Source organism: Lepidochelys kempii, chromosome 3, assembly GCF_965140265.1.
Source record: "Lepidochelys kempii isolate rLepKem1 chromosome 3, rLepKem1.hap2, whole genome shotgun sequence".
Classification (NCBI taxonomy): Eukaryota; Metazoa; Chordata; order Testudines; family Cheloniidae; genus Lepidochelys; species Lepidochelys kempii.
In genome coordinates this window covers 139,574,249-139,591,466 of record NC_133258.1, presented here as the reverse complement: position 1 = coordinate 139,591,466, position 17,218 = coordinate 139,574,249, and the positions used below count along the sequence as shown (strand labels likewise).

The window sequence follows — 17,218 nt, the reverse complement described above, 5'->3', positions numbered from 1 at the left end:
CTATGTATATAAATCTCCCCACTGTATTTTCCACTGAATGCATCCGATGAAGTGAGCTGTAGCTCACGAAAGCTTATGCTCAGATAAATTTGTTAGTCTCTAAGGTGCCAAAAGTACTCCTTTTCTTTTTGCGAATACAGACTAACACGGCTGCTACTCTGAAACCTATCAAAGTAGTGCTACCAGGATACCTCTCTTGTGGAGGAAGAGCATAGTATTGTCTTGTGGTACACATATCCTATGTATGATCTCCCAGTTGCATCAGTGAGAGTTACAAATGTATTTTGTTACACTTTGTTCTGCCTCAAGAAATAGTTATATCTGTTTTATACTGCCTTAAAATCAGCAAGCAATAAAAAAAAATCAGTTAAATGCAAAGCTGATTTGGAGGTATGTTTTTTTACCATATGAAAGACCATGTTTTCACTTCTAATTTTTAGTTCATCTTGGTTTTCATTCTGCATTGAAGGAAGACTGTCAAATTAAATAATATATATTTGTCCAAAAAATCACTTCTTTTGTGACTGGTGCCTGAGATTAATAAAATGGTTTAAAAAATCTAATGTACTGTCCCCCTTATTGCTATTTGCACTGCACTTCAACAATGAAAAGAATAGTCTGTTATACATTCTAGTGATGCAATGTTGTGAACATTTCAAATAGACTGTTTAAATAAACAAAACTTTTTATGTAAATGTTATTAAAACACGGATTAATGTTCAGTTTTGTGAAACTTTTTACAGAACTTAAATTTGAGGCCTAAATGATCTCCCAGTGTCCTTTTAAAAACAATTTTTAACACTTTGACATCACAGATATGAAATATTATATTTTGGTCATATGAAATACTGTTTTCCAATTCCTGGAAATGGTATGTTTAAAAAATCTTTTGTACCGTTATATAGATTATGATAACACATGTAAATGAGCTACATAAATATTGTAATCAAATCAAGGGACTCTGATGTGATCTTGGGAACTATTAGAATGAAGCTCAAATATTCATTTTCCAGTAAGAACTTTTAAAATTTCAAATACCAACCCATGGATTTCTTTCTGAGAATCCATACTAAGATAGGAGCTAAATCCATATGGGGGAGCTGTGAAACTCAGATATTCAGGCTTAGCGTACCTCTTCCTCCTTCTAAACAGTCCTGCTGAACCTTCGCTTCCATGGAAGTTTTAGGGGAGAATACCTGCACTTTTTTTTTTTTTTCAGTTGACAGCCTTGCTATTCTGTAAGGAAAGTTCTTGGCTTACATCAGACACTAAGGGTATGATTTTGTTATGGAAGTCTCAGATTCCATGACTTTCCTGGACCTCCGTGACTTCTACAGTGGCAGGGCTGGACTAGCTGAGGTCCATATTAGTGCTGCTAAATTTGTGACCCTCTCTATGTATAACACACAAACATCTATATTAAAAGAATATTAGTAACGTTGGAAAGTCAAGCACTCAAAAGTTAAGAAATGCCAGAATTAAGGTTGCCTGTTGCTCCCAGTCCCAATCTCCTTGCCCAGTCACTCACAATTACCCCTTCCTGGCTCTTCATCTGATCCATTTCTCTCTCCCTCATCTCTGCATTCAAATCAAGCAACTTCCTCCTACACACTGCTTGGGCCCAGCAGGGTGGGCATAGAAGGTATGTCTACACTTCAATGTGAGTCCAGGGTTAGTGGGACTCAAGTCAACTAACCCATGTTAGGGAACCCTGGGCTTGAGCTTCTGCATTGTATTTTAACCCTATGTTTAGACTTTTCTAACCCATGCTCAAATGTAGGGCTCTAGCACCCTCACTGCAGTGCGCAGACCCAAGTCAAAGTAACCCAAGTCGCAGAGTCTCTTGGGCCCCATCTCCCAGAGTCACCCTGCCTCCAAATGTGGCCACTCTAGCCCTAGGACCTAAGTGCACTGTCGGAAAAATTTACTGCCTGCCCTGTATGTTATCAGGAAGCAGCTCACTTTGCAAAAGGCTTGTTTGGTTCACTCTCCATTGAAAACCCAGGAGGCTCTCTGATAGTGTGCTTGCAGATCTGTAATAGAACAGAATAGGCTAACTCTGACCTGAACTGCTGCCATTCACAAAGCGGCGGAGGCAGAAGGGGGCAGGAGGTGTGCCTTCCCTTTTCGGTAGAGTGGATTGCGGATTGTTGGGGTAGAGAGGACTAAGGAAATTGTCCCATGGAATTGTGGGATACTTTTGTCTTACTCCTGAGACAAGCAAGGCTGTGTCTACATTGCAGAGTAATAGGGCTCAGACCCTGGGTCCTGGCTTAACTCAAGCTTGGACCCTCCAGCCCTGCAGGGTCATGGGACCCTGTGTCTGAGCCCTGGATTAGCACAATTGTAGTGTAGATGCAAGTGGGGGGTTAGGCTTGGGGCCGGGCTCAAGCATGGGCTTACGTTGCAGTGGAGACATACCCTGAGAGCACAAGAGAGACAGGCTCGCAGCTTTAAGCTGTGTAGTTGTAGCCGTGTCGGTCCTAGGATATTAGAGAGACAAGGTGGGTGAGGTAATATCTTTTATTGGACCAACTTCTGTTGGTGAGAGACACAAGCTTTGCCAAGCGGAGACAGAATCTTTACAGACTTTTTCTAGCAAATCTCTCCCAACTATTTGCGAACTCTGATTTTTGAAAGACTTACCATTTGGAAAAAATTTCATGGATTTTCATGGGGACAGCTAAAAGCACATCCATGACACAAAGGCCCAGCCTCTGCTAAATTTCAAGCACAGGTGTGTCAGAACCTCTCAAAGAAAAGGTTGCCAGAATTTTTTGACAGGTAGAACAATGTATTTTTCTCTATCCTTGTTCTCAGAAATGGCTAGCCATTTTGGCATAACTTTTTCAGAAATGTTTAGCCCAAGGCATATACCCAGCATGGAAAATTTTAGCCCAAACACTTAACATCTGATAAAGTTATAAGCATCAGAAAATAGGCTCTTATAATGGGACAAATCTTAGTAATAACCAGTACTACTAGCCCCACCTCTGACCCATTTTTTTTACCCTAACATAGCATATTCATATGATAAATCACTTTTTTAAAGGTTAATGCTAAAAATGACATTAATATAATAGGGTTGAGAACATCAATGTGTAAAAGCAAGGAAGTTCAAAGTTATGGTTCAAGTTACAGTACATGTGGGAACCACATTGCACATATACTAGTAGATATGAAGTCATGAAACTTATCATCGTTAGTAATATACAAGGTTATCTGTGCCAAAGGACATTTAATTGTTGTGGGAAACAAAACTTTTTTTGAATTTAGATTCACAACCATAGCATTGGGATAATATATCTTTTTTTGTAGTTGAAGTATATAAATGCTTATGGACGTTTACTGCACGTAGTCGATAGAAATCTAGTTTCAGTTTGTGGTCCACGGACCCCTGGGGGTCTGCAGACTATTTCTAAGTGGTCTGCAAAAGGTGACTATTAAAATAAAGTTTCAGATCCCAGAAAAGTCATTCCATTCTTCTGATCAAGCAAAAGTATGTGAATACCCCCACCTACAGGTCAAACCCCAGAGATGTCGTTACCACAGAAGCTCACAGTTTAGTACGCTTTCTCACACTGTGTCAAATGCCGTGCCAACCATGTGCAACATTTATAGTTGAATTCTGTTCGGTCAGGTTTCAGTCTAAGACTTCTAGGGTAGAGCGTCCACAGATTGAATTTCCAAAAGGGTACACACCTCCATTCAAAATTGTTTAGGGGTCCACAAATGAAAAAATGTTGAAAACCACTGGTCTAGTGTATATATTGGCATTATGAAAATATCCCTAGGGGCAGAAAGGATAATGGAGTATTTTTTGTGGGGTTTCTTAAACATGTAATGTGATTTCATTGTTCTTTTTCCACCCCCATCCCACCCTCCCATACTAATTTGCATCTCCCGAATCAGAATTTAAAGTTACGGTGTTTGTAAAAAGCCTTCTCGAGTTAGTAAGAAAATGGATTTTGGAAACCTGGTGCCTGTTTTTGTCTGATCTTATGAAGATCTGTTATTCATTCTTTGACTAATTAGTCTGCTTAGGAAGCTGCAATGATAAATATTTGATAAACCAGTTAAATGCACAATTGAATTAGGAAAACAGATGGTAGCAACATCTACTTTTATCCAAATTACTTTCATACCGTAAGTAAATTAATCTTGTGAAAGGGTTGTCATGCTTTGTCCTTTTCACGAAAATTTGTGTTGGAACAATTTTCAGTTGTTAGTTTTAAATAACTAGTTTAGTTGAAATATGAGAGAGCTGATTAAAAACTAATGAAATACTTTCCCAAATTCTGTAAAAAGAAAAAAACAACCATTTTAATTCTGTATTTCACAATTTTCCGATAACTCTGCTAGCACACACAATTCCGATAATAAACTGACTCCATGTACCTTGTATCTGGTAGGATGTCAAATACAGAAAGAATTAGGTCAAATGTTTAATGTTAGAGATTATTAAAGAATGAAATAAGGGAAATGACAGGTTCTCCAAAATGCTAAATTATTCAACGGAGAATTTTGGTTTCAGGATTTTCCACAGTAATGAGACTCTGTTATGTTAAATTGATCAAAATGTTTTGTGTGTGTGTGTGACATCACATCTGCTGTAATGAAAACTGCCTTCTACTGCTTAGGGAATAAATTCCCTACCTCTGTTGCTCATGAAGCCCTGCATACTTAGCCTGATTACATTTCTTTTAATGGAAAAAGTCAATTATAAGTAGAATAATGCACAAGATGGTTTGCAATTGTTGTGACAGAACCACATTACTTGGATTTTTGAGGCACTTAGCCTTTGACCTTGGAGCTGTCCGAGAACCCAAAGCATGCAGTCTCACAGTAATTGCACACTCCATCATCTGAAGGTCTCTTTTTATAACTGTAACTACAGCAAATAAATTTTGTCTGTTTTAAATTCAAACTCTGCTGAGATTTGTTTCCCTGCTGTTTTGTTCACAATGTAGAAGGGAATTTGTTGTGAAATTAAGCGCAGGTTCAAGCCTGAAAAAGGAACTAAGTAGTGTACCAGATGGCATGAATTTTGTGATGTTAGGAATATGAAACCTAATGAACTTCACTGAATAACCAAAATGGTGTTGCACAAGTTAATAGACTAGTGTTTTATCCTTTTCGCAAAGTAGTCTCCAACTTCAGCTTCACTTCCCCCAGTTTCATTAATTGACAGCAAAATGAAAAGATGCGGACCTTTTACACCAAGTCACAATTACAATTCTGGTGAAACTGTGTTGCAGCTGCACTGGTATTTGTGACCTTATTGACTGCTTGAGGAATTAATAATTTGTTGCTTGCTGTGAAGTAGCATCCATTTTGGAATTGCCTAACTTCACCATGAATCCTTCAAGATCATTTGCCTTCATTTTCATATGGGATTCTGACACTGTACCATTACGGCTGTCTGGCAAGAATTCACGTGAGATTTTAGCAGTTTTTTGGATTTTTGGATGTTTCTGTTGAGAAATAGGACTTCTGCAGGATTATTGTATTTTCTAGTGGCTTACTTTTGTGATAGGTGTCCCCTGGAGAATTTGCTGAATAATAGCAGTTTATTTTCTACCTTTAGAAAACATGGTTTTATACATTTATATCAACAGTAAAACGAAAAATAAATTTGAGTTAATCCCAGAAATATGTGGGAATGCTCATATTAACTAGGCTGTGGTGAGCATCTGGTAAGTGAATGTTTTTCACTTTTCAACACTGTTAACATTTATTTACATGCAAAAAGTTCAGCACATTTCTGGTATTAACTTAATTTTTGCTTTAGCTTTATACTTCTGCGTAAATACAGTAAATGATAATTTGAGATTTAAGTGTTTAAGAATATTTTTGGCATGGTATCTCTCACATTTTATCCATTTTCTGTTTATTCTTGCAAGCTGTAAAATTGCATTGTTCCATGGAATTGTGCTGGTCAATGCTGAACCATCTAATATAGGGTTGCAATATTGCGATTTGACTGAAAATGTGTTAATTATGTTTGCCATTCTAATTTAACTACTGTTCTCAATGCTAAATTCTCTACCTTTAGATCAGTGGTGTCCAATCATTTCATCCTTAGGGACAAAAACATTTCAATATTTCTATCAATATTTAGGGGCAGATTGTCTGCCCTGTTCATTTCCTGGCAAAGGGAGTAGAAACCACCTGCAAACCTTTACTGGGGATTCTCTTGGAATGAGAATCCCCAGTGGGCATAGAGCCAGCATAGCTGATTTTTATGCATCATTCCTCTCAGCCACTGGAAAGTGAAGGGGATTAACTGAAGTCCACAGAACAACTACCCCAACGTGGCTTCCTAAGAGGACTGCTGAAAGCTGGCACAAGTTCTTACTCTAATTTGGGCTGGCTCATAGAATCAGAGAGCCATAACTGATGGTTGTCTTTCAGCTTTTCCCCTTTCTCTGTCTTATGGACTGTTGTGGCTCTGTTGGGGAGGGGAGCAATCCTTTGAGAGGAGTGCCATTAGGCTCCTCAGGCTCCTATCTTGTGCTCCCACAGTCTAGCAGGTAAGAAAGCAATGGAGCAGCCAGAGGTACACTCTCCCCTGCTCCTTGTGATGCATCAGATGTCCAATGGCAGAGCAGCTACAGCAGAGAAAAGACAACAGCTGTTCAGAGCATTCCCATCACACCGTAGAACTGCTCTTGGGGCTGCAGGTGAAGCAGTGGGAGATGTTTTGGGAAGCAGTGTGCCCTTCTGCCTCCTTGTAGTAATGAGCTTGATTTAAAAACTTCACTTTAAAAATTGCAGTGCACAACTTAGCAAACACATTTTTATTTCGTAATCAATTACACATTTTCTTCTTAGCCTGGCTTCACCCAAGAGCCACAACTTAGAACCTCAAGGATACAGGTTGGACACTGCTGCTCTAGGTATATGGTATTGGAAGAATGTAATGTTGTTAAAATTATTACCAGGATCAGTCAAGACCTGGCTCTCATCGCACGGGAAATCAACGATGTAGCAGGAGAGATAGATTCAGTGACTTCATCAGGCACTGCTCCGAGTACCACAGTAAGCACTGCTGCCACCACCCCTGGCTCTGCCATAGACACTAGAGAAGAGGTAGGAGATCTTCATGGAGAAATGCATAAGGTTCTTTCTTTTCTTTATTTCTTTTGCTTTTAGCCTTTTGCATAGCTTTTTTAGTTATTCCCACCCAGCCTGTTTGCATGAATCTCAGCATTCTCTTCTTTTGATTTAAGATTTCTTAATCTTTCAACAAAAATCAGTAAGCACAAAAATCAGTTTATGAACACAGATCATTAAAGTGGTCACCCAAACTGTTCATATTGTGTGTCTGTTTTCACTATTAAACACAAGACATTGTGCTTATTCACTTCTTACTTGTCCACAGTCTTAGATACCGCTGAATAGTATGAGTACTTTTAAAGATTTTAGTGTGTGTACACAAATATATGGTGTGTGCACTATATAGTATAGCTATTACAGATAGAAAAGTCCTTGTATCACAGAAGATCTAGACGTTTTCCTGTTAGTATTTAAATATGTAAGTAGCGTGGCTTAACAGTAATTTTAGCTCTTCATCCACAATATATTATTTTTAAAAAATAGCTTGAATTAGGTTTGCTTCATGCTGCAATTTAATTTTTCTCTTCTTTGACTTTCTCTCGAGTCCTGTGTATTAAATTGTACTAACTAACTTGTTTTAGTCATCACGGGTCTAATGCTAGTAAATATGTTAAAGATAACATCAAAATCACTCACCTTCTACCATATTACCATTCAGATAGTTTTTTGTAAATGTTTACTTTGGGTTTTGTTCTTCCTTGTCTTGTTCCCCCCAAAATATGTCTAATCATTTTTGTGTATGTAAGGTTTGGTTAACACGTTAATCGACTGTGTTCATTCTGAGGCTGTCCTTTTTTCGTGAAAAAGGATATAAACAATGGCAAGAAACATGCCTTGCGTGTGCCGTTTAATTGACTAAACCCATGTAATTGTTTTAATTGTCTCTTTAGAACCCCAACTAAACTTCAGCATGACATGAATATGCATTTACTCAGATTCATTTAAATCATGTTGTCTTATATTTCACTGAATAAGTATGCTTCCCTTTTCCTTTTTTGTTTAGTATTATTGTACAGTAAATATATAATATAATACTGTAGGTGGCAGTATTTCATTGAAGTAGATGTAGACTCTGTAAGTAGATTGTGACTAATCTGTCTGAAAAGGACTAAAATACTCATTGACTTGCAAAAAAAACTTCCTTTTCATTAGTTTCATAGAAATCTGCCATTCAATGTAATTTGTGAAGAGAACGGAGTACCTTTTGTGAAGAGAAAAACAGTTACTCTAATCACTTACAGTCAGCATTGGTAAAAGTATGGGTAAAAGGTTTACCACTGCCAGCTTAAGTGACTGGAATTTCATTTTTTTATGCTCACTACATGATATCTATATATAGGCAAAATCCTCTCCATCTGGCAATCTAATTTATAGCCATGAATTTCTGGTTTTGGAAAATAGCTGTCTGTTTACTAGACACACTATCATATAATACACACACATCTTATAATATATAGGAAAACAGAATATTTGCTTTTATCATGGAAATCTTAAAATGATCTACTTTAGAGGTAAAAAATCAGTCTCATCTTGAAGCCCTTGCACTGTATGTATCCAGAAGGTTTCATAAACTGCCGATTTTTCATTAAATGTATTTATTTGTTTTGCTCTTTCAGCTGGTTGACCGTGTATTTGATGAAAGTCTGAACTTCAGAAAGATTCCTCCATTAGTGCATGCCAAACCACCAGAGGGGAACAGTTGGACTAATGATTCTAAGCCTCAGTTAACAGACGTTCTTGATCCTCCAACAATTACACGGAGAAGAACGTGGAGCAGAGATGAAGTGAGTATGCACCAGTGTTCCTGTGTAGTAATATGCTTACTCTAGGCCCCCAAAACATCATTACATTTTACTATTGCAGGCACAACATTTACTTGCCCACCTGCTTCCATATGGTTGCAATAATGGGGAAAAAACAGTGATATATTACTTTATTACCTAGAGAGAGAGAGAGAGAGAGCGTGTTGCGTTTGTCCTGAGTAGGCTATTAGAATTTTTCAATACTGTATTTATTTGGAAAGAGTAGTAAGTAGAATGTGAACACAATCACAAATTTTAAACTCAAATCAGTCATTCATTTATTTAAGCAAATCACACTAGCTTTGTTGTAATGGCACTGATCTATTTTATAGGTACAACCAGGAAGCTTGAACTGTGAATTGTGTGTGTTTTCACTGTCATCTCAGGCAGAGAATGTATGTAGTGGGACTCATAATATCTGGTGTTGTCAGAGTGCTTGAAAAAGACATAATAATCAATCAGCATTGATTTCAGAGCCATTTCAGAGATCCGCATGGTAGATAAGAAAGGGGAGATTATTTAGCTAATGAAAATTGGGTAGGAAACATCGTAAACTTAACCTGCTCCTAGCCTAATTTTAAAATATGCACAGAGAAATGTAGTTTCATGTAATCTGTACATATAGCCTTACTTATTTTCATACTCATGTTTTACAGACTCAGACACAGACATTATCCCTTCCTTTCTCTTGTAGCTCACGTAAATTGCTCCACCCTATTTTTGAAAAAAAAAAAAAAAAAAGTTGGCAAATTCTGCTTGCTGGCTGACATACTGTAGGATTCTGTTGTATACTCAAATACACATGATTGACGTGCTAATCTGATTTGTCATGGAAAGCCCAAAGCTGTCCTTGCTCCACAATGAGCAAGGAGATGCTTTTCTCCCATTTATATTTTCACATTCCTATGAATCCACCTGCATAATTTTAAATTGGCATTTCCTTCAGAAGTGTTTGTCCTGTTACTAAAGATCATCTTCATCATTAAGTCTCTGTTTACGGATGCCCACAATAATATGTATACATGCTGAACTGAAAGGACTTAAAATCTTGTGATCCTACCCCACTGTTCCTGTTTTTCCTATCTGCCCATTGGATTCAGGAGCCATATCTCAACTTTGACTGTGTGTTTACAGTTGAGTTAATTTGTTGTTAATTTGTTTGTTCTGTTTGCATTTAAGTGCTTCCTGGTGGGTTCCCTCTTGTTGCGTGGGTAGACTCTACCATTTGCTAAATCTTTTAGTGAAATGACACTGTCTTCCAGTCTCTCTCTAGTCCTAACATGCTCCCTGATAGTTCCTATCTGGCTTTTCTTTTCTAACTGAATTGCCTTTGTTTAGACATATGTGGTTTGGCATCATCTTCCTTGAAGGGGCTTCAGTGAGGAAACATTGTACTCCTATATTCCTCTTTCTCAAGAATCTTCATAACATTATATTCTGTCACTGGATCAATAGGAGAATTGGACCTTGAGAACTTTATATCTAGTTTCTTAGAGGATGCGCTCTTCTCACATAGGTCTTTCCCTGAGGATGGTGTTGAAATGATCTGGAAAAAGGGGTAAACAGTGAAGTGGCAAAATTTGCAGGTGATACAAAACTACTCAAGATAGTTAAGTCCCAGGCAGACTGCGAAGAGCTACAAAAGGATCTCTCAAAACTGGGTGACTGGGCAACAAAATGGCAGATGAAATTCATTATTAATAAATGCAAAGTAATGTACATTGGAAAACATAACCCCAGCCATACATATAAAATGATGAGGTCTAAATTAGTGGTTACCACTCAACAAAGAGATGTTGGAGTCATTGTGGATAGTTCTCTGAAAACATCCACTCAGTGTGAAGAAGCAGTCAAAAAAGCTAACAGAATGTTGGGAATCATTAAGAAAGGGATAGATAATTAGACAGAAAATACCTCTATATAAATCCATGGTACGCCCAGACCTTGAATACTGCGTGCAGATGTGGTCACCCCATCTCAAAAAAGATATATTGGAATTGGAGAAGGTTCAGAAAAGGGCAGCAAAAATTATTAGGAGTATGGAGCGGCTTCCGTATGAGGAGAGATTAATAAGATTGAGACTTTTCAGCTTCGAAAAGAGACGACTAAAGGGAGATATGATTGAGGTCTATAAAATCTTGGCTGGTATGGAGAAAGTAAATAAGGAAGTGTTATTTACTCCTTCTCATAACACAAGAACTAGGGACCACCACATGAAATTAATAGGCAGTAGGTTTAAAACAGACAGAAGGAAGTATTTTTGAACACAGCGAACAGTCAGTCTGTGGAACTCTTTGCCAGAGGATGTTGTGAAGGCCAAGACTATAACAGGTTCATGAAAGAATTAGATAAGTTAATGGAAGATAGATCCATCAATGGCTATTAGCCGGGATGGTGTCCCTAGCCTCTGTTTGTCAGAACTTGGGAATGGGCGACAGGGGATGGATTGCTTGATGATTACCTGTTCTGTTCATTCCCTCTGGGGCACCTGGCATTGGTCACTGTCAGAAGACAGGATACTGGGCTAGATGGACTTTTGGTCTGATCCAGTATGGCCACTCTTCTGTTCTTATTGCCATAACCCTTTAGCCTTAAGATTAAATTTGTTGTTGTTTCATATTTAAAGTTATTAAGTAGATAGTTCCCTTATAGTTATCTGATTTCATTTGCTTTTCTCCACACCTGGAGCTTGTAATTTCAGCATATATATCATTGTGGTATCTTTTGGATCATGTGCAATTACTTTTAGCTCCTGTTAGGTTGAATGCTTTACATTTTGAAATATGGTTAAGTGATTTGCTTTGTCTTTAAAATAGATTTAAGACTTTTCTTTTTTCCAGGCACTTGTAGTTATATGTCCAATTATATATTTTCTCATTGTGTTTTCCTGTAAAACTCCTGGATACTGATGATGATTATAATGTAAATCAATAAATATAATATCTGAACTTAAATAAAAAGTATTTGATAGTGTTTCCCTAGTCTGACTAAAAAGTTAGATAATAGAAATTGCCTTGGACATGAGCATTGTCAAAGAGCAGCAAAATGACTGAAAAACTGCAGTACACACATTCTCAAAAATGTGTGCAGTTTGCCAGTTGGTGTGACCTGAGACAGGTTTAATGAATGACTGCATCATTTCCAGATATAGTGGACTACACCGTAACTCTGAAAACCTCAGGGCTATCAATGAGCTCCATAAAAGTCCACCTGGCAGCCATCATGGCTTTCCACCCTCCAATAGAGGGCTATTCTCTTTTTCCCACCTGATGACAGCGAGATTCCTCAGAGGAGGGCTGAGAAAGCTCTATCCACCAGTCCAACACCCTACTCTGGTATGGGACCCCATTGTGGTCCTTAAATGCATCTCAAGACCTCCCTTTGAACCTCTGGCTACCTGCACTGCTTCATTTGTCAGAGAAGACTGCATTCCTGATAGTCATCCCTTCGGCGCAATGGGTTGGAGAAATAGGGGCCATGATGGCATACTCCTCCCCTGCACAGTTTAAGGATGAGATCATGCCATGGCCCCACCTGATATTCTTACCTAAAGTTTCTTCCTAGTTCCATATCAATCAGCCCATTCATCTGCCTGTTTTCCACCCCAAATTGCATCTAAATCACCAGGAGGCACTGCTACACTCCCTTGGCATCAGGAGAGCCCTGGTCTTCTATCTAGATAAGACAAAGCCCTTCAGAAAGACCCACAGGTTACTCGTCTCATTAGCAGATAGAGACTGCCAACCCTTTTGACCTCACCAGAGTGCATTTCCAAGTGCATATCAGAGTGCATTAACTCTTTTTATGAGTTTCACAATATTCATCCACCTTCAGATAAAGATACTCATTCTGCAAAGTCCATTGTCACTTCTACAGCCTTCCTCAAGAACGTGGTGATTACTGAAATCTGTAAAGCTGCTACTTGGGCATCTGTACATATGTACATTGAACACTATGCTATAATTCCCAACTCTGCCTCTGATACTCTGTTCAGCTCTGCTGTACTTTCCTCCATACTGGACTTGACTCAGAAGCCCCCTTCGTGTTAGAGGATACTGCTCTGTAGTCACTTAGAATAGAGCATCTGTAGGGATGCTACTCGAAGAAGAAGAAGAAATGGTTACTTGCCCTGTGCAGTAACTGTGATGTGTGTTCTTCTTTGAGATGTGTGTTCCTACTGGTACTACACTACTTGCCCCTCTCTTTTGGAGCTCTCTGCCATGGAGCTTCACAGTAGAGAAGGAATGAGGATGGTTCGCCCACGCAGTGCTATATAACAATGGCACGGGGCATAAGACTGACTGACATGCATGCATGGGCCTAATGGACACTGCTATGAGAAATCTTCAACCAAAGACACAAGGGGGCATTAGTGCACTTGGAGTGGAGCACTGTAGGGACACATGTCTGAAAGAACCACAGTAACTGCATGGGGTGAGTAACCATTTCTTCAGATACCAGGGTGATAGGAACAGTATAAAGCCTCGATAATGTGTACCTTGGATACTAAATGAAATAATGACGATTGAGTTGCAAAAGTGAATTATTTCACTCAGAGGCCTGGGTTTAATTTCTACCACAGATTACAAGTGAAAATTAGTTTGTTCTCAAGTTCATTTCCATTTGCACACATCACTAAATCATCACACAGTTCAATATGTTTGGCAGTTGCTGTTCTAAAGAGGACAATAATAACAACAGTGGTGTTTCAGGAAGGAGTGAAGTACCCTAGAAGAGCTGTGTGTAAAAACCTGCACAGTGCTTGATTACAGTAGGCCCTGGACAACCCAGATGTATTAATTCCTCATGTGAATGAACAGTAAATCCATAGGCAAATTCTTGCCAAAGTGAAGTGGGAAGAGGAATACAAAATCTTTATTTCAAAATGTGCAAAATGGTTTGTATCACAGTATTTACTTCTCAGTGCATTGCTAATTTTTCCATTTTTAAATAATTATTTCAGGTCATGGGAGACAGCTTGCTATTATCCTCAGTCTTCCAGTTTTCTCGGAAGATAAGGCAGTCGATAGACAAAACAGCTGGCAAAATCAGGTAGGACATTTTTTTTTTCTTTTCTTCACTCAGAAGTTTCTTTCTTAGATTCACGTTCCAGATAGTAGCAGTGAAATGCAGAATGCATGGTAGATCAAGTATATTGGCACACTTATCTGCTTAAAAGGATACTATTACTTCAACTTCTCAGTGATCAAGGAAGATTTTGACTTGTGAAGTGAATTAATTCCCTGTTGTGAAAGGAATGACTGCGTATAGAAATTATTCATATGATTTGAACAAGGATGGAGAAAACTGTGGCAAACCCTAAAGGGAAGTAGCAAGATCTCTCATAACTTCAACAAAGGAACTGTTCTTCTGTTCTTACTTACAATATTCCCAACTGCTAGGCAAAACATGTCTAATCTCCACCCAAACACATTTAAATTCCAATTCATTGTGAAGCTTTCCTGTAATATCTTTTGTGCAAGAAGTCCAGCCTCAGATATTTTTTCTTTTTACTGACAGAAAACTTTATTAACAGTCAGTTAAGGTTGCTTAGTAGTGCATTCCTTGTTCCTTTCCGGAATTTAGAAGTTAAACTTCTGAAAATCATGAAATTCAAATTTAAGGCAGTGCCACCCACGCAACTTTAACTTTGCCCCCATGGAGATGGCAATAGGCACTGGAAATATAACAGTACCCTTACCCATGTATACCAAAATCTGCCATTTTCTATCTGCGCAGCACAATTGGTACCAGCAGGTTACCAGACCTCATGTTGCCATCTCTGAAGCGTTGTAGCTGTAGCTACAAGGATCAAAGATTCCTATTTTATGGTTTGTGGATTATGCAGGAGGTTGGACTGGAATATCACAATGATCCCTTTTTCCCATAAAATTTTAGAATCTATTCAAGAGTTTTCAAGATCTCTCTGCAGTTTCCATCAACTCTGTTCTTCAACCTCCTACATGAGCTCCATCTCTTAGGGAGGGTTATGTTACCGTGATTTCCTTGAGAAGATTCCTTAGGGTCATAATCAAAGGATGAAATCGTAAAGTTTTTCTTGTACTTACTACAGCTGTTTTAAAGTAGGTTAAAAACTGTCGGAAAGTCTCTAACAGTGGACTTTTCATATTGTTAGTCTTTCAGATGTGTGTGTTCAGCAGTATCATGGCCACAAGCAGCATGCTAAGAAAGGCTTATTGAATTGATTGTCTGCAATCATAGTCTGGTGTTCTCCTCTTCCAGTTTCATCCTAGACCATCTCCAGTCCAACTTCTGCCCTCTACGCTCCACTGAAATGGCTTACATCCAGTACTTCATCTTCATGCTCCTCAACCTGCCAGCCATCTTTGACACAGTTGACTGTACTTTTCTTAATATTTTGTTCTCTCTTGGTTCCAGGACTCAGTCCTCTTCTGGGTCCTCTCCGACATATCTAATAGTTTCTTCAGTGTGTTGTTAGGAGGATCCTCCTGAATCCCCCCTTTCCAACTTTTGGGGATGGGCCTTGGTCTCCTTCTCTTCTCTCTGCATAATCTTATGCACAGACATGGCTTCAGCTATCATGTTTAGGCCACGGACTCAAGTCTGCCTCTCTACTTTGATAAGTCTCCTTCTGTCCAAACTAATATCTTGACCTGTCTCTCTGACATCTCCTCATGGATGTCCAGCCATCAGCTTAAGCTCCACCTGGCCAAACATAACTGCTAATGTTTTCCCCCGAGCCCCCTGTGACAGGTTTGGTCACAGAGACCCCCTTGGAACTGTCACCTGAGGTGCTGAAGTTACCTCTGAGCCCGGTTTCCCTGCCAGCTTGGGACTCCAGAACCCTGCCTTGTTGACCCAGACATGCTATCCTGCTGCAACACAGACCCAGGTCTGGTCCAAAGCTGCAGACTTTAACCAAAAACTGATCAGCAGGTCACCTATCTCCGGCACCCAGACATCCAGTTCCCAATGGGATCCAAACCCCAAATAAATCTGTTTTACTCTGTATAAAGCTTATACAGGGTAAACTCATAAATTGTCTGCCCGCTATAACACTGATAGAGAGAGATGCACAGCTATTTGCTCCCCCAGGTATTGATCACTTACTATGGGTTAATTAATAAACAAAAGTGATTTTATTAAGTATAAAAAGTAGGATTTCAGTGGTTTCAAGTAATAACAGACAGAACAAAGTAAGTCACCAAGCAAAATAAAGCAAAAACATGCAAGTCTAAGCCTAATACATTAAGAAACTGATTACCCTCAGAGATGTTCCAGTAAGCTTCTTTCACAGACTAGATTCCTTCCTAGTCTGGGCCCAATCCTTTCCCCTGGTACAGTCCTTGTTAGTTCCAGCAGACCTCTTAGGTGGAAAGCAGGGATGTTCTCATGACTGCAGCCCCCTTTGTTCTGTTCCACCCCCTTTTATAGCTTTGGCACAAGGCAGGAATCTTTTGACTCTCTGGGTCCCCACCCCTCCTTCGAAATGGAAAAGTACCAGATTTAAGATGGATTCTAGTATCATGTGACCTGGTCACATGTCCTGTGAGACCTCATTCTTCATTACTCACGGGCTGGCCCTCACCTACACAGGAAAGCTTGCAGGTAAATAAACCAATTGTCCTTGTCAATGGGAGCCATCAAGATTCTAAACAACCATTAATGGCCCACACTTTGCATAATTACAATAGGACCTCAGAGGTGTACTACATATTTCTAGCTTCAGATACAAGAATGATACATGCATATAAATAGGATGAACCCACTCAATAGATTATAAGATTTGTAATGATACCTTACAAGAGACCTTTTACATAAATCATATTCCAGTTACATTATATTCACATTCCAAGCATATTTTCATAAAGCATATGGAGTTCAACGTCACACCCTCTCCTCCTCCTCTTTTCTCAATCATTATGGACAACACCACCATTCTCCCTGTCACTCAGGTCCATAATCTGGGTGTCATCTTTGACACTTCCCTGTCTTGAATCTCACATCCATCACATGTGTTTAAATCTTGCTCTTTATGTACAATATCTCTAAAACACAGACTTTCCATTCACACAACTAAAACTCTTGTCCAGACTCCTCCTCACCTTGTGTCTCAACTACTACAACCTCCTTTCTGGCTTTGACAAATGCAATGTTGCCCCCCTTAAATGCTGCTGCAGAGATCATTTTCCTAGCCCATTACTTTGACCACATCACCCCTCTCTTTGCAGCTCTCCACTGGTTTATCCTTCTCTGTCACATAAAACATCAGTCACTGTCTTCACTTTTAAGGCCCTTCTTGGTCTACTGCCACC

General features: G+C 39.1%; 1 protein-coding gene across 10 annotated transcripts in view; it reads left to right on the top strand.

Annotated features, from left to right (window-relative positions):
- Positions 1-17,218, top strand: part of CEP170 (centrosomal protein 170) — a 181,855-nt gene that overhangs the window by 148,807 nt on the left and 15,830 nt on the right. For 8 of the 10 annotated variants that reach the window (XM_073338241.1, XM_073338248.1, XM_073338240.1 and 5 more), the window contains 3 exons: positions 6,945-7,122; positions 8,736-8,903; positions 13,885-13,973. In XM_073338241.1, coding sequence (XP_073194342.1) covers positions 6,945-7,122; positions 8,736-8,903; positions 13,885-13,973 — 435 coding nt within the window. The remainder of the gene's footprint in view (positions 1-6,944; positions 7,123-8,735; positions 8,904-13,884; positions 13,974-17,218) is intronic. The other 2 variants (XM_073338242.1, XM_073338244.1) reach the window with 1 other exon arrangement.